Source organism: Rhinolophus sinicus, linkage group LG05, assembly GCF_036562045.2.
Source record: "Rhinolophus sinicus isolate RSC01 linkage group LG05, ASM3656204v1, whole genome shotgun sequence".
In the NCBI taxonomy this organism is placed as follows: domain Eukaryota; kingdom Metazoa; phylum Chordata; class Mammalia; order Chiroptera; family Rhinolophidae; genus Rhinolophus; species Rhinolophus sinicus.
The window spans coordinates 182595667-182614811 of record NC_133755.1 but is presented as its reverse complement, the minus strand read 5'-3'; the positions used below and the strand labels follow the sequence as shown (position 1 = coordinate 182614811).

The window sequence follows — 19145 nt, the reverse complement described above, 5'->3', positions numbered from 1 at the left end:
CAGTGAACGTGGGGGGAGCTGCCACGTGCAGGGAGCTGTCCAGCTGAGCAGGGAGGACTGACTGTGGGGTGGAGGTCACAGTCACCCGTGCTGAGCAGGACAGCAGGGCCAGGAGGAGGGGTGCCACACGAGGCCTGAGCAGGGAGGCTGGGGCAGCCAGTATGGGGGCTGGACGTGAGAGTGTCACCCAGGTGATTGGAGCACCAGCAAGACACCTTCGGGCGGCTGGCTGGTCCCGTTTTATACAAGATGAGCTGTAGCTGAGAGAGTTTTGGAGGGAGGCCCCCAGGAGAGGAGGAAGCAGAGAGTGAGTGACAGCACGTGGGGGACGGTGACTACAGGGCGACATTTGGGTGGTGGTTGAAAATGACAGGGGAGGGCTTAGGGCGGGCACCCTTAGCCCTGAGCTCCCCGCAGGCCCATGTGAGGCCGGCACAGGGCGGGGTTGGGGGTGTCGGAGGCTCCAGGAGGCCGCCAGCTGTGCATCTGGCAGTCTGCAGATAGTGAGACACCCGGGCCCCTCAGAAGAGAGCCTCTTCCCTTGTAGACATCACCGTTCAGCCCTCATCCAGGAAACACCTGGCGCCTAGAAACTGGGTCGGGCCAATCCCCAAACAAGCCACAAGCCAGCGTTTCCAGGGATGGGAGGCCTGGCTGCTGTCCCTACACAAAGGACAACTGGTGCCCGTGACCTCACCACAGGATGGCCCCTGCCTTAGGGTCTCAGTGCTTTGCCAGCTTAGGACAGCTGTATAAACACCTCTGAACAAATGTCATGTTGTTGGGTTTTAAGAGTGCGGGTTTCATAATCGTTTCTACGGGCTCAGTAATGCAGGTGGCTCCTACGAAGCTCTGATCCAGGTGACAAATGTGTTTGGCTCAGTGCTGTAGTCTGGTGTGTGTGGATGAAGGCCAACACTCAGAAGGGATGACCGAAACTTCTCACAGGCGAGGCTTCAGTGTTGCTCAACAGCAGAAGCGTGAGTCAGGGCAGTAGAGAGAAACAGAAACTCTCAGCTCCTCTTGGCAGCCTGGAATCCGACTAGTGGCAGGTAGGACACGTCACCTGCAGGAATCCTACACACCTTACCCAGCGCGCATCAGGAGAGGATTTCTTTCATCATCCCTGTGATGTGTGAAAGATACCCAGTATTTACTGCACACCCCAAATGCAAATGCCATCTTGCTTCCTAAGATGTTAGCTGGTGTCTCTGAAGTCACTTGAATTTTTAAACGTATTTACACATAAAAGTCAGGTAAAGTACTGGGGTAAGAAGCCACGCAATACTCTATGCAATAATTCTCTAGATGCTTCAAATAACTGCAGTAAAAATGTTTGGTTTCTGTGGGGACAGAGCCAGGATTGCAGTTTCCAGGCTCTCAGCCTTACGTGGAAAGGTGCTGGCTCAGGTAGTAAATGGCCATCAACTGTGATTGGATGGCCATCAGCTGTGGCTAGTTGGCCGTCAGCTGTAACCAGTGAGCCACTGGCCACTAATATAACTGCTGTGGCTACGCTAGCAGAAAATGGGGTGCTGGCGGATGTTTGCTTCCTGTGTCTCCAACCCAGCCGCCAGCGAGAATATAGTGGTATGACTCCCCTACCTATGGCTCCGGGGGTGCTCCTTTTTGGCCTCACCATGTCCTGCGTTCTTATGTGGGGAGCGGGACCAGAGACCCTGCATGACAGTTTCCTTCCCTGAGCTCTAGGATGGTTGCTTTAACTCTCCCTCTCTGGTCACGGACGTGAGAGGCTGTCAGGTAAAGCCTTTGTCAAGATGGTGCAGAATGACATGAGGTCCAGTGAATGACTTGCAGAGACTCCCTTGAAGAAGGAGTGCTCATTTAAAATGAATTCTTTCTGTCTTTTTGTACAGATGGAAAGTAATTTTTTTCAAGGAAAAATCAGTTGTTGGGGGAAATTGTTATTCTCGTATATTTGAGCATTCCCTTTGGGGTCTCTACTCACAATCGTCGAGAGTGATGTTTTGCTGACTGATTCCAGGCCAGCTGGCTCCACCGGGCTCTCCCAGAACTTGCCACCCTGCAGGGGGGCACATCCGTACGGTCTGTATTTCTTTAACGCAGGAAATTGTGTGTAGGTTTTGCCACCTCCCAAGAGCTGCTCTCTCATTCTTGTTGTTAATTTTTAAAAGCAAATTGGATTTCTAATCCTTTTCTCCCTGAGTGTTGTTGTTTTTTTAAGAAAATACGTGAGCCACATACTTTCCAATGAATGAGACTGAGTACATGTCAGCGCAAGTTGACCCTTTTCTCCCCTCATCCCGTCTCAGTTGAAACACTGATCATTCTCAGTTGAAACTCAGAAGCAGGTCATATGAACCACCCAAGCCCCTGGGCCCGGGGTGGAAACTGCGACTCCCCGCTCGGTGTTTCCCACTGGGTTCCAAGTTCCTCCAGCCCCTGGAGCAGTCAGTCTGGGCCAGTAACTCCTATCTGTTTATTCGCCCTGACAGTTCATGAAAGAAGGGTGCCATTGCCATAGCAACCCTTACACGCCAATGCGCTGCATTTAAGACTCAGAATGTCTGGTCTAAAAATACTCTTGTGCCCTGGTAGCTGCCAAAGGGGCTGTTATTGGTTTGATAAACTCAGAAAACCTGACTTCTCTACATATCCAGTTCACTTAACCTGTATTTTCTAACCAAACAAGACTCCCTGACCACTTGTCCACGTCTTCTCATCTGAAGACGGGTTGCATCTAGTGTCTTCCCCGGGAAGATGAGGCAGGCAGGTCAGGCTGAGAGCGAGGATTTTTTCCTTTTTAAATAAGCTTTTTATTTTGGAATAATTTTACATTTATAGGAAAGTTGCAAAGCCCGTGCAGAGAATTCTCATCCACTCAGTTTCCCCACTGCTAACATCTTACAAACCCTGGAACATTTGTCAAAACTAAGAATTAGTTTCGGTTCATGACTGAACTGAACTTCAGACCTTATTTGGATTTCTCCAGTTTTCCCACTGATGTCTTTTCTGTCCCCAAGAGTCCATCCAGGGCACCACGTAGCATTTAGTTGTCACATCTCCTTTGTCAGGACTGTGACAGTTTCTCATTTTTCTGTTTTTTATCGTGACCTTGACACTTTTTAAAATTTTATTTATTTATTTATTTATTTATTTATTTATTTATTTATTTAGAATGTCACAGCTCACAATGACCCACAAGAGGATCGACATCGCAACCTTGGTGCTACCAGCACCACGCTCTAACCAACTGAGTTAACTGACCACCCCAACCTTGACACTTTTGAAGAATACTGGTCAGGTAGTTTATAGATTGTCCCTTAATTTAGGTTTGTCTGATGTTTTCTCATGATTTGGCTCAGGTTATGGGTTTGGGGGAGGAAGACCCCAGAGTGAAGTGCCGTTCTCATCACATCAGTCAGGGGTATCTGACAGCACGTGACTAATCCTGGTGGCATAAACCTTGGTCGCTGGTCGACGGGGCATCTGCCAGACATCCCCAACTCAGAGCTGCTATTCGTCCTTTCTACTCACCATGGCTAGCCAACAACCAAGGGGAAGTGATCAATCTCTAGCTCCTCGAGGGCATGTGCACAGATATTACGTGTAATTCTACATAAGGAATATGTGTCCCTTCTCCCACTTTATTTAGTTATTGGCTCAGCCATTCACCTGCACACCATGGAATGCAGTGTGTCGACTGTATCCTTTGCTTACAATCCTACCACTTTGTACATCGGGTTGCTTTGGTTGCTCCAGCTTTGGCCATTGGGAGCTCTTTCATGTTGCGGCCGGTGTCCTTTGACACGCCTCGTCTATTTTTTAAGAACTTCCTTACTTTCTTACACTATGAAATACTCCAGGTCCATCTGTCGTTCTCCTGTGCCAGCCCTGGAACCAGCCATTTCTCCAAGGCGCCGGCTTCATTTTCCCGGAGAATGGTGTCGGAAACCAGGTCTGTGTGGTGGGTGTTACTGAGGTGACATTGCTTCTCAGCCCATTCAGCACATCTGCACACACACCTTCTCTACCTGCCTCTCCGTGTACGTACTGAACAAGGCGTTCACACTGACGGCCGCCCCCACTCCAGCAGCCGGGCTCATTCTCATCTCCCACGTGCCGTTCTGTCATTTCTTGCTCTGACCGTGAGAAACCTGGTTCCCACCAGGCATACCACAATGATACATTTGTCCAATCTTGGTAGACATGTACAGTGACCTCAGAAACGTGGAAATACTGTTTTTAGCATACTTTTCCTGATTTTAATGTCTCTCCCCTCTGCCCACCGTCTCATTGACTGCTGGACTTTGACACAATTAACGTGTTCGGTTTCTTGATGTTTGGATTAAAATAGGGACCAGATCATGAGTAATTTCCTGAAAAGCCGGGCTTTGTTTAAGGTTGAACCAGCGACCGAGGTTCACTCCATCAGGGATCAGTGAAGACTGGCCCTGCCAGCTCCTCCTTCAGGCTGGGCCTGTGTCACTTGCCCATGTTCCCAAACGGAGCAAATGGGTTTCCCCCAGATTCCTTTCTCGTCATTTTCTTAAGACAATTCTGATTGCCGACGTCAGGGTCCGTTGGCTTACTCCTCCTTCTGACTCTGAGCCAGCCCTTTTGGTCAGAGCCATGCTTGGGAAGGAGGAAGGAGAAAGGGTTCCACCTCTTATCCAGATGCCACACGTCTTCTGTCTCGTCAGCTCCGTGGCACAGCCAGAGGCATAGCTGGCTTTCCCACCAGCCTCTGGGCTCTGAGTCCTCCCGTCCTGAGGGTTCCTCCTCCTCTCAAGCTCGGCGAGGTTGTTTTGAACGTGAGGGTGTGAGCTAGCAGACATTCTGGACCTCTATCCTGCTGGGGAGTCTCCTCACTGGGGATCAATTCCAATCAGGCTCAGGGAATGTCAAGTTCTTCCCTTGGCACAGAAGCCTATGGAGGCCCGGAAAGCCACGCTGATGAAAGGACTCAGGAAGTTTTGGAGCACATGGCTACTTAAGAGGCTGAGCTGGACTTGAACTTGATCGAGAGAGAGCAGCGAGAAAGGCCCCTTAGCCTGGAGCGCAGTGATTTGTAATCATCACAATCTAAATTGAATCTTGAAATCCCCAAAAGACACTGACTTACAGAGCAAAAATACTGGCTTCACGCTGCCCACGCTGCCAGAACGTTCATGAAGTTGGGTGCATTTGCGCTCACACTGTTACTATTGGACTCTCTTTGCATGTTTCCTTTTACGAAGGGGAATGTTTTGCAGACTCGCAGGCAGGAAAGTCGCTTTCTTCTGAGTGCTCCAAACAGGTTCTTGTTTTCCCAAACACACATATGTTGTTTAAAACGCGTATCTTATCTTACATCATATCTGCCTGATGGCCTTGCCCTCCTGAGTCCCTCCCTCAGTGGATGAACAGTTGAGTAACCAGATGCCAAGAGGCGTCTTCTGGGAGTCGACCTTTCCAAGAAGAGTTGCAGGAGACTTTGCTGCTGGTTTCCAACCTTCCCCCCAACGCTGGCAGGGCCTGGAATCCCTACCACCCTCTCCCCTCCCCTGTGAAGCAGGAAGAAGGAGAAGGGCTAGAGGAGAGGAACAGGATGAAAGCTGAAAAAACAATGTGTGTCTGAAAGTCCATCATTAGCTCACCCTGGAGGAAGGACAGTGCTAAGAAAATCTTCACAACGTTGCAGAAGTCAGCTGCCCCCAGGAATAATGGTCTCCATGGTGACGATGGTATCTGGGGCCACTGCGCCTGGGGGCAGGGGGCTGTCTGTTCATCCTGCCCAACACGGAGGCCCACACTTGACATTTTGTTTCGCTGATTGCCTCACTCATGCAAAGGTGGTGCCTTTGCTTGTCTGTCCCCTGATGTCTGGGGTTACATGTCCCATATTACTTCCACTCCCTCCCTGGGGTGGGCTTTTGTTTCTAACAGAAAGGGGAGAAGAGGAAAGAACAGCTCTCCCGTTGGAATTGCCCTACTGTATAATTGTGTTAATTATTTATCTTTTGTTGACATGAGAAACGTCCAAACGTGTAGAGAATTTTTATGAGTTTATCTGAGCCAAACTGACGACATATGCCGCCAGCAAGACCTCAAATGCTCCCGAGAATGCCAGTTTTGCAGCTTCTTTTATGCATTTGGAATTAAGGAGGGAATGTAAGGAAGATTACATGAGGATGGGAGACAGCAAGGCGGGGACTGGGTTATAGGCTAATTAATGAGATTGTGTGCTCCATTGACCCCCTTTGAGGGGTATTACTTATGGCATTTCAAAGGTGTGTTAACGGAGAGTCACAGAAACAGTGGTCAGGGCTGGCTTAAAGCAAACATAAGCCTTCACTAAAACGTTGCCGGCTTGGGCCGTGACTGCTCACCATGACCTGCCCAGTTAGGAAGTTACGGTCAGATCACAGTTTCCACAGAACGCCTTTTTCGTGCAAACCTTTGAAAAGGGATGTTAGGTCTGACCAAGTGGCGACCCTGAGGACATGGGCTTGATGCTTGACCTGTTGGGACCCTGCTGTCACCACAGACTCAAAGGGTCCGCTTGCCAGCGCATATCCAAGCCAAAGAAGACATGAGCGGGAGTTTGCAGCAAAGGAAATAAAGGTTTATTTGAGGTGTTGGCTGCAACCCTGGGGACACAGGTGAGCCAGCACTCTCAGAAACCCGCTCCCTGATGGCCTTCAGTGCCAGGTTAGATAAGGGAACAATCATTAATCACGGTTACTGTGGGAGCTGGGGGCGTGGGCGCTCCTGATTGGTCGGGATTAAGGCGGGAGCGATTGATTATCAGGTCCTCCTGTCAATCATGGCATCGTTCCGTCCAGTTCCCAGGGGATTGGTCCGGGGGGCTGTTCTGCTCTCATGGGTGCGGAGCTGACACATAACTGAGACCAAGGTGTGAGCTTTGTTTGACTAAAACCTCATTCCAGTTTGCTCATTGTATCCTGGTTATGGTTGATAGACCTGACTGTATTCTTAAGAGAGCTTGACACTGAGCAGAACCCAATGTCCTAAGGGCTTACTGATGAGAAGGAGTGGACGTACAGTATACGTCCGGGCAGGAGGGTCCAGGGAAAGAACACAGGGGAGTCAGAGTTCTATGAGGCGAAACAAAAGGAGCTTGGATTATAGCGAACGCATGCTAAGGAAGCAAAGTTCCTGCGCGGTCTCTCCTACTTCCTATTCGTCTACTTAGTCGTTTCCTAAGTATTTTCGCTGGAATTATCATTCCAGGTAAGAATGGGCCTTGCCTCAGGGAGTCCACAGTCTATGAGAGGACAGATGGAGAAAGAACAGTGAGTGGTGTAAACGGTGGGACAGGACTATGTCTACGCTGTGAGAGGAGGAAGGAGAGCCCTGAGGATGTTGGTGGCATGGTGGTCACAGAGAACAGAGTCACAGGTGGGGCAGGCAGTGGAGAGGCCCGGGGGGCAGCACACAAGGGGCCCGCTACTGCTAACATTTCCTCAATCCTGTTTCTATACATAGGATGAGTCTTCACTGTGAGAAATGTCACCATTTTTATGCTATAATGCACAGCATAAGATTATTCTGCTTTCTAAAAAGAAAAAGGTCCTGACTTTGCCAAGAACACTGAACAGTGGGAAAGCTACTTTCAGCGATAATTAAAAGAATCATCAGAGGCTTTCTGGTAACATTTCCATTTGGTCTTTGCCCGCCAGCTCTTTCCGGTAACACTTGTGTTCTGTCTCTTCCCCCCTCCCCCACCCCCGCCCCCCCACCCCCAGTTCTGTTTGGCGTTCTGTTTGAGAAGAACAAGGAGGCCGCTTTTGCCAACTACCGCCTCTGGGAAGCCCTGGGCTTCGTCATTGCGTTTGGGTACAGCACGTTTTTGTGCGTCAATGTGAAGCTCTACATTCTCCTGGGAGTCCTGTGTCTGACCATGGTGGCCTACGGAATCGTGGAATACCTGGAGGCTAAGAACCTGACCAGGCCACTTGCTGTGAGAAGAGAAGCAGAGGAAACAGAAACACAGACAAAAATGTGAAAGCAGCAAACTCCATGGCAGACGAGCTGGGCATCGGCAAGAGTTTTATCTGAAGCTGCCTCAGAGTTTATAGTTGATTTTTACAACTATTTTAGCAATATGTGGCCATTTGAAAGATGTAATATTTTTTTATGTAAATTTTTTTTCTATTCTATCACATTTTTAGTCCACCATCTCATCAGTAGAGATCAAGGGCATGCGTGAAAAAAATCCAGTTAATTTCAGATAGAAAAGAAAAAAGTTTAGGGTACAGTCAGTTGGAACCCGCTTAGAATCACAGAATCAACAACTTGCACTTGTGCTCGTTGTTGTCACTGTTGATGGTCTCAGAATTGGAAGTCTGTCTAAAATAATGAACCCAATACCAGGATTTTACAAAGGGTAACCTGACGTGCAGGGGTGTCAGCTGACTACCTCCCAGTCCAGCGAGTAACACAGCCCGACTAGAGTCTATGTTTCTTCAAACTTACAGAGTTCAAGTTTCTAAATAAATGTAATTATGTTATGAACTTACCTCCTGTCCAAATACTTTTATTCTAAACACCCATCTAGATCGCACACACACGTCATCAAATAAGTGATTCAGCCGTAGACCATAGGAGTCTTCACATGGGTGACAACATGTAAGACTCCTGACGCGATACAACTAGACACACGGCATGTTTGGTATGTGTTCTAGGTCCATCTTGAATCAGTGCCTACATTTATCAACCATCTTTTCCATTCCTCGTTGTCTTTAATGGCTGGGAAGCCACTGGTAATGCCGCCCGCTATCTTTTTTTCAGCACTTCTTTCTTCACTATGCGCCTTCTGGCATTCTCTGCCAGTGTTCCCTGTGTTTTTACTTCACTCACCCCAAGATGCCTCCTTCCCCCACTTTTCTCCTCAGTCTGTGCTCTTCTCCACGGCTTCTCTGTACATGTCCTGTGAAGGTGGCACCTCTGCATGTCCTCGGCACGTCCCACCTGTCTGAGGGTCGGCCCCAGCCCCCACCCCTGCCCAGGCTTCCTCCAGTCCTGAAGCGAAGTCCTGTCAGGTCAGACTCCTGTTTATAACCTTGCAGCGACTCCCGTGTAGTGTCGGGTGAGGGAAGTTCCCGAATCCAGCACAGGGCCCTCCAGGGGGCCGCCAGCCTCCTCTCAAGGGCGCTCTTTCCCTGGACCTTGGCTCACACGCTTCCTCAACCTGGAACGCCTCCTGCCTCTCAACACCCATTCATCAAGCTTCTGGACTGTCCTCAGAGCCTATGTAACATACACTCCATTGTATTTATTTTTTGCAGGAATGTCTCCCCATTCCAGACCTTAAGCTCTCTGGTGTCTAGTGTGTAACACTAGCAGGTGCTTAATGAATGTCTGTCGAGTGAAGAAAACGTATCAACAATTCAAAAAATCATTAACCCATTCTTGGCCTCTCCATGAAATTCTAGCCAAACCCTGGCCCCTTCACTCCCTCCTCCATCCATTCACTCATTTAATAGTTATGCTGGGGATCTAATGGGGAGCAAATACAGACATTTGCCTTTCTTCCTGTGGTCAGTTTTCAGCCAAGTGAGGAGACAGGTATTGATCAAATAAATATAAAATTTCTACTGCTTCGCGTTAATGACCTCGCAGATATGCCTTTCCCACCTATGAGGATTTGCCCTTCACGCCCAGCGCCTGTGACTGGTAGCACCTTTCCTCCCATCACCCAGGCTCGGCTGTCCCTCAGCTGTGTGGTACCTTGTCTCTCCACTGCCCATTGGCTCAGCTCTTCCACCAGTCCCTTTGGGTCCATTCATGGAGCCACTACCTCTTTCCCCCGTTTCCTAACTTCCTGTCCTTCCCGCAGGACACCAGCCCTTCCCCTTGGCACAGGACTGAGACTCCACCCTGCAGCTCAAACCCCTGTCAGGGTTTTCTCCCATCTAACGATCACAGTCTGAACACCTGACCATGACTTTCCAGGCCCTTTGTGATTTAGTCCCAGCTGCTTCTTTCGCCTCACGTCCATTTGAGCCAAACTGAACTATCCCACATTTCTCCTGGACGCCGGCTTCTCCCCCTCGTGGGCTCTCAGCTCTGCTGCTCCTAAGTCTCTCTCCAAAGCATTTCCATCCTCCCAGACCCAAAGGAGATGCCATAACTTCTTGAAGTTGTCAATAATCTTCTTAGCAAAGCTGGCTCTCTGTGTCCTCTCAACCTCGTTACACGGGTTTCCCCTTTCCTGCCCTTTATCGCAGGCTGCCTTGGGTTGTATTTGTTTCTACAGACTGGACCAGCATTGCATTTCCCACGACGTGGAGCTTGGGTTATTTCACACAGAGTCAAAGCTCAATGAGCATTGGTGTAGAAGGCCTTGAATGAAGGAAGCTGACACACGCGTCCCCTCCGACGTGGAGGTTCAGGCTCTGTAGTGAGTCCGTGGTGCTCCTGGCAGCCTGCTTTGGAAGTGCTCGCTGGTCGTTCACTCAGCTCAGAGCATCTGACGTGAGTTACCCTAACTTCCTCAGGGGTCCCTCAGACCTTCTAGGAAGGCCCATGGCGATTATGCTGGAGATGACAGACCAGATTTTCCTGACCCCACCAAGCCCATCTCCTGAGCTATAGGTGGCACTGAGCAGGGTGCCCTGTGCCAGAGGTCCAGGGGGAAAGGACCTCCGAGCTGAGAGGAGAGTCAGGACGTGCGTTTCTTTGGGACCTCCAGAGAAACAGGTCCAGGTCCCAGAGTGTCCTGGTGTCAGAGCCCACGGCCGGAGGGGGCCAAGCCGCTCAGATGCCTGGGCGCCGCCCTCAGTGGTCCTGGACATCGGGTATGACCTGATGCGTGGGGCAGCCTGCTCCTGAGAACCTCAGTGGGCTGTTCAGATGGGCCGGCCTGGTTACAAGGCCACGGTTAGACGCTCAGGCCTGTAGCTGGGCGAGCCCCGTTCCTCCCGAGCCCGGGTCCCATAGGGATTTCTCTGATGATCCATCAGACACTTGAAAATGAGGAGAATGTGGGCAGAGAGGCCGTCTTGAACTTCAGGCTCAAAGACCCACTCGTCTCAATTGCAGGGAGCAAAGCCTATTTCAGGGTAAGAGGCGATGTGGGACAGGACAGCTTCTCCGGGTGTTTCTGAAGCAGAGATGTCACTGGACTAAAAGACTTTGCTGGCGGCTGAAGGGTGTCGGGAATCTGATGAGCACATGTCACTTTGCTGCTGTCTATGCTCACAGGAAAATGTGCCAGATGATGGAGTGACTGGGAGGTGTAGGCAGGCTCGGCACGGGGCGCGGGCTGCCTGCTGGTCTGGGCAGCAGCTGGCAGCGCCGTCGGGCGCCCTTTCCCATGTGCGGAGCCTGCAAGCAGATACTTGGCTGGGCACCCTCATGCTCCCTGGATGAGCGCCTGCCTCACCGCGCCCTTCTGTTTTCTCTTCATACTTACACTTGGTGATGAGAAGAATTTGTGAAGGCGCCCCAGTGTCCCGGAGCCAGTCCTCCAGGAAGGTTCCACTCCGGCTCATCTCTGGCTGGTCTGTGGGGCAAGGACCAAGGGTCTGTCCCCTGGGTCACGTCAGCTCTACCAATGTCCCACGTGCTAGCAGAAATTGAGTGCTCAAAATTCAGCTTAGATGGCGCTTCCTGTGGGAAATCTTATTAAAACTGCCCTGCTCCCCCAGGCAGCAACCTGCTGAGTCAGGTGCCCTCCCAGTGCTGCCCTCGCCGGAGCCTCGTGCCCTTTCTTCTGCGCTGGCACTTGAAGCTCTTCCCGCAATAACAACCTGTCCCCTTCTCTGTCCCCTCCCCAGGGTGAGGGTGAGGGAGTGGGCTGATGACACAGCCGGGGAGACCTGAACCGGGAGCGGCCGGAGCGGCCGTCAGACGCCCCTGTTCTTCTCTCCCACGGGGGCTCAGCGCCCCGCGCGCCGGGACAGGGGAAGGAAGCGTGACCAGCGGGCCCGTGAGCGTGCGAAAGCCAAGTGCGCGCAAGCGCATGCGCCTGCCTTTGCCAGGCCGACCACGTCCCGGGCTGGCCGCGCTCCGCCATCCCCGGCGCCAGCAGCGGACGACGGTGGTCACACGGCTCCCCCTGGTGGCCATCGTGGCCTTAACAGACGTGGGCGGAGAAGGCTCCGTCCTCCCCTCCCCCAGGGCGAAAACACCGCCCATCAGTTTGCTGGCGCCGCGAAGCACAGGGCCGACCGACCGTCAGCGTCCACGTCCCCTGTCCACCTGCTGCCGGCGCGGTGCCCTGTTCATTGTTTCTCTACGGGGGACATAAATCTGCCAGCGCGACGCCGCTTCACCCCTGCTCCCGGTTTCCTTAGGAAAGTAAAACAAGAGACAGCTACACGGCTGGGAGTTCAAAAGCAATGCTCCAGGCACTGGGTGACGTCCCCGTACCCGGAGGGCGTGCCGGTCCTTAATTAGGGAATAGACCTTTCCCGCCAGTCTCTGCAAGTTCTGTCTTCCTCTGCGGAGAGGCGGTCAGTGAGGGCGCTGGAGACACACTGTGACCCTGACACCCACAGGCCTCCCTGGCCGGCTTGCGAGGGCAGCAGCGCGCACCAGTGCTCGTTCACGCGCGGCGAGGCCGGCCCATCCCTGGAGCTCTGTCCTTAAAGCCAAGACCATCTGGCGGCGTTCGCACCGAGCAGGCCCCCGTGGAAGGTCTTTCCCGCCTGCCCTCTACTCTGCTGCCCCGAGCCTCAGAGGAGCCCTGATTCCTGCTGACCGGCAGCCTCCCCGAAACTTCATGCTGTGCTTGTGGCTTCCATCCTTGACCCCCACACGGTCCAAGAGGACGCGATGTACCCTGTCACACAAGGACGTTATCTGGCAAGCAAATTAGAGTGTATTCATTCGTTCATGCGACGGGCAAAGCAGCCTTAAGAGCTTGCTAGGCGCCTTTGTTGTAGGCTTGCCCCGTGAACCAAACAGCAAAGTTCTGCTCTCACGAAATTTCTGTTCTGAACGAGGAATGCGTAGTAAGTCGTGGCCTGAATGGCGGTCGAGGAGCACTAATAAACCAGGAGGGTGTCAGGGGAAGTCAGAGGTGGGTGTCCAGCTCCTCTGAGGGGACACTCGGGAGGTGTCTGGCAGAACAGGGCTCAGTTAGAAAGAAGGGAGCTGCCAGCAGCCCGAGGCAGCCGGGCCAGGGCACCTGCAGCGTGGGGTGGGTGTGGTCAGAGGAGGCGGGCCAGCGACCCAGTCTGGTCACCGAGGGCCCGCAGACCAAGGAAAGACTTTGCGTTGAGTGTGAACAGCGCAGGGACCTGCATCAGTCCCCAAAGCTGCCGTAATGAAGTCCCACAATCCTGGGGGGCTAGCACAGCACGACTGCATCCTCTCCCAGTTCTGGAAGCCAGAAGTCGGAAGTCCAGGTGCAGGCAGGGCGAGGCGCCCTCTGACAGCCGGCTCCTGGCCCGTCCTCCCAGCCTCTCCCACCTGCTGGTGCCACAGGCCGCCCTCAGTGTCCTTACCTGTGGCTGCATCACTCTGAGCGCTGCCTCCGCATCACGTGGCCGGCTTTCCTGTGTCTGTCTCTGTCTTCTCCCTTCTCTCATGATGATACCAATCATATTGGATCAGGACCCACCCTACCCCAGTGGAAACAACAGTGGCTGCACGCAGGTGGCTGTGGCAGTGAGAAGTGGTCAGATTCAGGAGGTTCTCTAAAGGCAGAGTCTACAGGATGTGCTGAAGCAGAGGAAGAAAACTCCAGAAGTTTGGCTGAACAGAGAACTGGAAAAATGAAGTGACCGCTTACTTAGATCGGGGAAACCTGGCTGGAAGCAGGTTTGTGGGGTGAAAAACTTCAGGCGTTTGGTGTTGAGTATGTTAGTTTTGACATGTGATGAGACATCAATTGGTTTTCTTGAGTGGCAGTTAGTGATATGAGACAGGAATTCATGAGAGAGCTCACACACAGACAGATCAAGTTGGAAGTCCTGGCACAGAAAGAGAGACCAACCCTGAGTGAGGAGGGGGCATGGAAGAAAAACCAAGATCTGGGATCTGAATCGTTGCATCGTCCTGGCTTTAGAGGCCGGGGAAAGGGAGGCAAGAAAAAGTAACCAGCGGGATAAATAAGAACCCCCGAGAAAGTGATAGCCCAGAGCCCAGTGAGAGAAAATGGCCCACAAAGACGTGGTGAGCACCGGTGTCCACTGCTGCTGGTATATTGGTCAGATGAGGATGGAGGATGGGTCACTGATTTGGTGACAGTGAGGTCACAGTGTCCACGGGCAGAGCAGCTAAGTGGGATTTGGGAGACGAAGACCTGACCCAAGGGGCTCAAAGATGGGGGAGAAGCGTAGCCGGTGAGGAATTCCAATTCTCCCCAGAGGGTATCTCCAGAAAAGACTCACGAGCTGGAGCCCAGCATGGGGTGTGGGGTCATTACCTGCTTGGAGTATTCAGGGGTTGGGAAGGACAGAGAACGAAGAATATTCTAGTTCAAATTCTTCATGTGATGTGATGAGAAAAGGAAGAATAATTAATAAAACTAACGGCTTGCCCTAGGTCACCCAGTTGGGTAGTTGAAGAAATGGGACTAGAACTTGGATTTGTAATTCCTGGTCGAGGGTGTTTTTCTACTAAAAGGCTAGTGAATAACTCCAAACGCTATTCTTCAACTGAGAGATAGGCACTTCATGTTTTGAAATGTTTTGTTGAATTAGAGCATAAAGACAGGAAGTGTACAGATATATATATAGTTTGATAAATTTCCACAAATTGAATGCTTCCATGTAACCAGCCCCAGACCAAGAAACGGAACACCGCAAGCGTGGACCCCTGGGGATCCATTCCCAATACTTCCCCAAGGCCGACAACTCCCCCAAACACAGATTCATGTTTTCTACTTAAGTGTATGTATTTCTCTCTTGATTAAGTTTTTATTATAATAGTACCATGTTCGTGTGACTCCTTCAGGCAGCACTGAGGTGATCGCAGTATCAATACAAGTCCGTTCTCACTTAGTGTCACCAACCTTCAAACCAACCAGGTGCTGTGCTAGCTGTGGGTTTTCAGGGAGTGCCTACTGGCAAAGTGTCAAAGGCTTGGTCACTGGCTGGAGGACCTCAGTGGGAAAGGTCCCCAAGTCCCCTTGGATCATGCGGGTTTGCTGTGTCTCTCCCTTGGTAGATGGCACAAGGGGTTCTTTTCCGTCAGTCACCCTGGGTGTGGGTCTTTGCACTCACTGGGGGGAGGGGGTGGGTAGGACTGAGATGTCACAAAATAATGACAATTCTATGTATTGGTCCAGAGTTTCTTTGGACTTCACCATAATTCTAGACTTCAGCGTCATAATAATGCCAACTCCCTCTTGGTCCCATCACAGGAGGCATGTCAGAAAGCTTGTCCTGGCACAAAGAGCAAGTGTTCCATTTGGAGAACTTCGACTGGCACCTCAGATAGCGGATGTTTGCTCGTCCACATACCTGAAAGAGGGCCCCAGATGGCGTCCGCCTCAGCAGGAAAGAGGGGTGGGAAGTGGTCCAGAACCAGGCGGCCATGCGCGTGGGTTGGTTCTCTGACCACAAGGTCCAAAGTCCACGCAGTCAGACATGGGGAGGCACTGAGCCATCCCGACACCTTTCCATGTCTCAGGAGGACCTGACATCCCATGAGAACAAAGCCAAGGAGACAACTGACCCCAGGAACAAACTCAGAGAAATCATCCAAAGGAGGATGAATGTGGAAAAGAAACAACTTGGGAACATCTGTTTGCTCACAGTGCTTTTGGAGACAAGCAACTCATTTTCATCAGGTAAGTACACGCGGCTTTTTCTAGGTACCCCAAGGATTCTCCTCTAATGTGTGAGCTAGTCTCCCTTCTCAGCCCAGACATCCAGGTAAAGAGTTACCATGACGTTTGGAAACTCATGGGAACACCTCAGATTGGAGGGGAAGATTAAAAGTCGTTGAACAAATTCAGGCTTTAGAGATTGCTCCACTAGAAAATCCGGGCCCAGATATCCTCACCTGTGGCAGGACCGCCTGCCTGGCTGAGCCCATCCCTCAGCATCACTGCGTCTCCAGCCCTTACCCGCTGCTCGAGAAGACCGTCATTTCACTTACACAAAGTTCACCAGCACATAGTGCTGGAGGGTAACAATAAGTAATGAACAAACGAACATGTCAAACCACAGAAGGAAAATGCCTTCCAGGCTGCACGTGATGAATTGTTTTCAGTCTCGTTTTGCTAATTGGGAAATCTGCAGTTTCCCTCTAGCTTGATGTAACTCACCAACATCTTTGGCTGTTGTGTTCTGAACTTTGTATAGTTACAAGGAGCAATTTATTGGTCCTGAAAGGTTATAACAATGCATGTAATTAAGGACAAGGCAACGAAACATTAAACTTTAATCAACAAACTTAGTAACAGGTTGGAGCCTAAAGGAGCTGAGCACAGAGACGCCACAGGAAGGCTCCCAGCTTTGAAATGCCAGCATGTTCTCTGCCTGATGTCGTAAGGTCCACAGGCATGGCACACATAGGACCTGGAGGCGGAGCGAGATCAGCGAGCAGTGCTCAGCCTTGGCTGGAAGGATGGGTCTTTCTGGGGTCCCGCTGTAAATTTGGCTTAAACAAATAATAAAGATTCATTTTGGAAATGCAACTGTTTTCAGGTAAAAATAATCCATTTGAGGTCCCACTAGGGTGAAACACAATGAGAACCCAGGGAGCCCACCAGAGAAAGCCGCCTGCCTCTTCTTGTCCATCCGTCAGCTGCTCGGGGACCCCTCTGAGGCCCCAAGTCTGTAGCTGACAGGGGCCACAACGCCCAGGGTTGTGTGTGAGTCCATGGAAAGATTTTTCTCTGGGGCATAGATGAAGGAAAATGCAAGTGAGCCCTTGGGTCCAGCTTCTGAATGGGGTCCCTAGCCCGGACCTGTCCTTGACATGGTGACTGCCCCCTTTGTGAGGAGAGCAGGTTTTTGTCACTAAGCAACCAGCATGTCCAGTCCTGCCCTTCTCAACTGGGCTCAGTAGCTGCTCAAAAAGACCACCACATCCACCCTCAGGATCAGGCCTGACAAGAAAGCATTCCTGTGGTCCTTACACCAAGCCAGGCCCAGGGACAAGCCTATGGACGTCACACCCAGAGCTGGAGGGCAGTGTGTGCCTCCATCCCGGGACCCCACCCTTCCCGAGAGCACAGGGGGCCAGGGCCGCTAGGAGCGGTGAGTATGCATTCCGACCGGGCACGTGGCGCCGTCCAGCCCTCACGAGGACTAGGAGGAAAGCCCCCCGCACCCGGGCCGTCTCTCTCCAACGCGCTGTCAGCCCAGAAATCACGTGCAGTGCCCACTGTGTGCTAGGAGGTAGCGATACAAGAGTGAACAGGGTTAACAGTTTCTGCAACGAAAGTTATCCAAGGGAGAGAGCTGGGCTTACACGCAGCCCATCGTGAGTGTGGGAAATCCATCTGGCTTCAAGCAGAGCACGTCAACGGCCAGTGTTTTCCAAACTGGTCGGTGCTGCCTTAGAAGTCGGAGGAGATGGTCTCCCAGAGCACAAATGGCCGTAAGGTAGGAGGGAACAGTCTTCTCCGTAAGGTAAGCAGTGTCGACTGGAGCAAGTAGTTCCCCAGGTAGCCCACCACAGAGGGTTTATTCGGGAAAAGAAAAGGAAACACCGCCACAGCAGTGTGAGGACGTGCACCTCCGGCCGGCCGCCCACATGCAAAAAGAAGACAGCTCTTCCCAAGATGGTCCCCTATGTAACTCCCTCCCCCAGAAGTTGGAACCATGAAGTTTTAACAGGAAGTCAGGACTAGAGAGTGAACAAGGGGCCCAGCTCCACCCGCAGACCTCCCAGCTCTATGGTTAGTCATCCTAAGATGCCAGGTCCCTTTTGTCAGTAGGAAGCAGCGTGGGGCTCAGAGGAGGGGAGAAAGGAAGAGCGAGCAAGTGGGCTCTGAAGCCAGAGGGACTGTGATAGGAGGAGGGAGGGCCTCTGGGCCAAGAGGCAGCAGATGCAGACGCCTGGGCCCCTCTAGTACCTTGGGTCCTGGGTCCTTGTGTCCAGACACTGGGCTCATGACCCTTAGGTGAGGGGCTGGGACGTGGGCCTGCGACAGGCCAGACAGCAGCTGAAGGCTTTGAATGCCATGCTGAGAAGTGCGGCCTGCAGGTGGAGGCAGGGCATTGCTGCAGCCTCCCCGGGAGGCCAACACTGCCTTCCTGTGTCCATTGTGAAGGCGCTGTCAGCTCTAAGTCCTTCACTGCAGGCAGCTTTCATTTCAGGTAGTTCTGTTCCACCAGTGTTTACTGATGTGAGCACACGCTCGGCAGTCTGGGGGCAAGGTAGTATTGGAAGTGGTCTTTGCCCTCGGAAAACTGAAGCTTCTAACAATTAAACAGAACTTTCCTTACAGTTAACACAAAAAATAGTGCATAGACTCTGACTTAGAATCATAAAAAATTGTTCTGGGTTTAAAGCAATACCAACTTCTTTTCAAAAGGACATGTATGTAGTATGTAGGAACTCTGTTTTTAAATCAACCAACTTAGAAAATGGCGCAAATGGTATATGTGTGTTTTTTATCATGAAAAGGTGCCTATGTTCCATATAAGGACGGATGAGATGATGGCTGTTTTTCTCGGTCAAGGGCTTCTCTTAGCTGGAAAACTCACATAAGAGCCCACGGCTACTGCTCGCTCCTCTTTAATAAAAATGGAATGTTTCTATGTCTAAATAACTACCTTCTGAATTTGAGAACCGCTGTGCTAAGTAGTGTGAAACATGCCATGTGGGTATGAATTTGTATTCACAACAGGATGGCGTGTGGTTTCCTATGTCTGCAGTATGACTGGGAACAGGGCTACTGAGTTAATGAAAACACGTGTTCACAAGAGCGCTGAAGATACAGAGAGGACGTCCCCAGGAATTTCAAACAAAGGCAAGAGGAATGTTGGGGAATTAAAGTCCTCCAGTGTGGGGCTTTTTATAGAAACTTGTGCTGCTCCATTCCTTTCACCTTCTGCATGTCTGAAATGTAAACAGAAACTGGTTACATCCCCTGACTGATGCTCCTGAGAGTAATCGGCTGCTGCTCTCTGCATCGGTGGAATCTGTTTGCTTTTGAAGCATCTGATTTCAGGGTCACCTTAAAAGGGTCCCTCTCCCCCACCCCAAAATATTTCCTCTGTGAGTTCAGTGACAAGTGAAGTGCC

General features: G+C 51.4%; 1 protein-coding gene across 5 annotated transcripts in view; it reads left to right on the top strand.

Moving 5' to 3' along the window:
- UNC93A (unc-93 homolog A) overlaps positions 1-8506 on the top strand; it is a 34670-nt gene extending 26164 nt beyond the window's left edge. For all 5 annotated transcript variants that reach the window (XM_074333830.1, XM_074333826.1, XM_074333828.1 and 2 more), the window contains one exon: positions 7734-8506. In XM_074333830.1, the coding sequence (XP_074189931.1) occupies positions 7734-7993 (260 nt within the window). In that variant the 3' untranslated portion in view covers positions 7994-8506. The remainder of the gene's footprint in view (positions 1-7733) is intronic.
- Positions 8507-19145: the final 10639 nt, after the last annotated feature.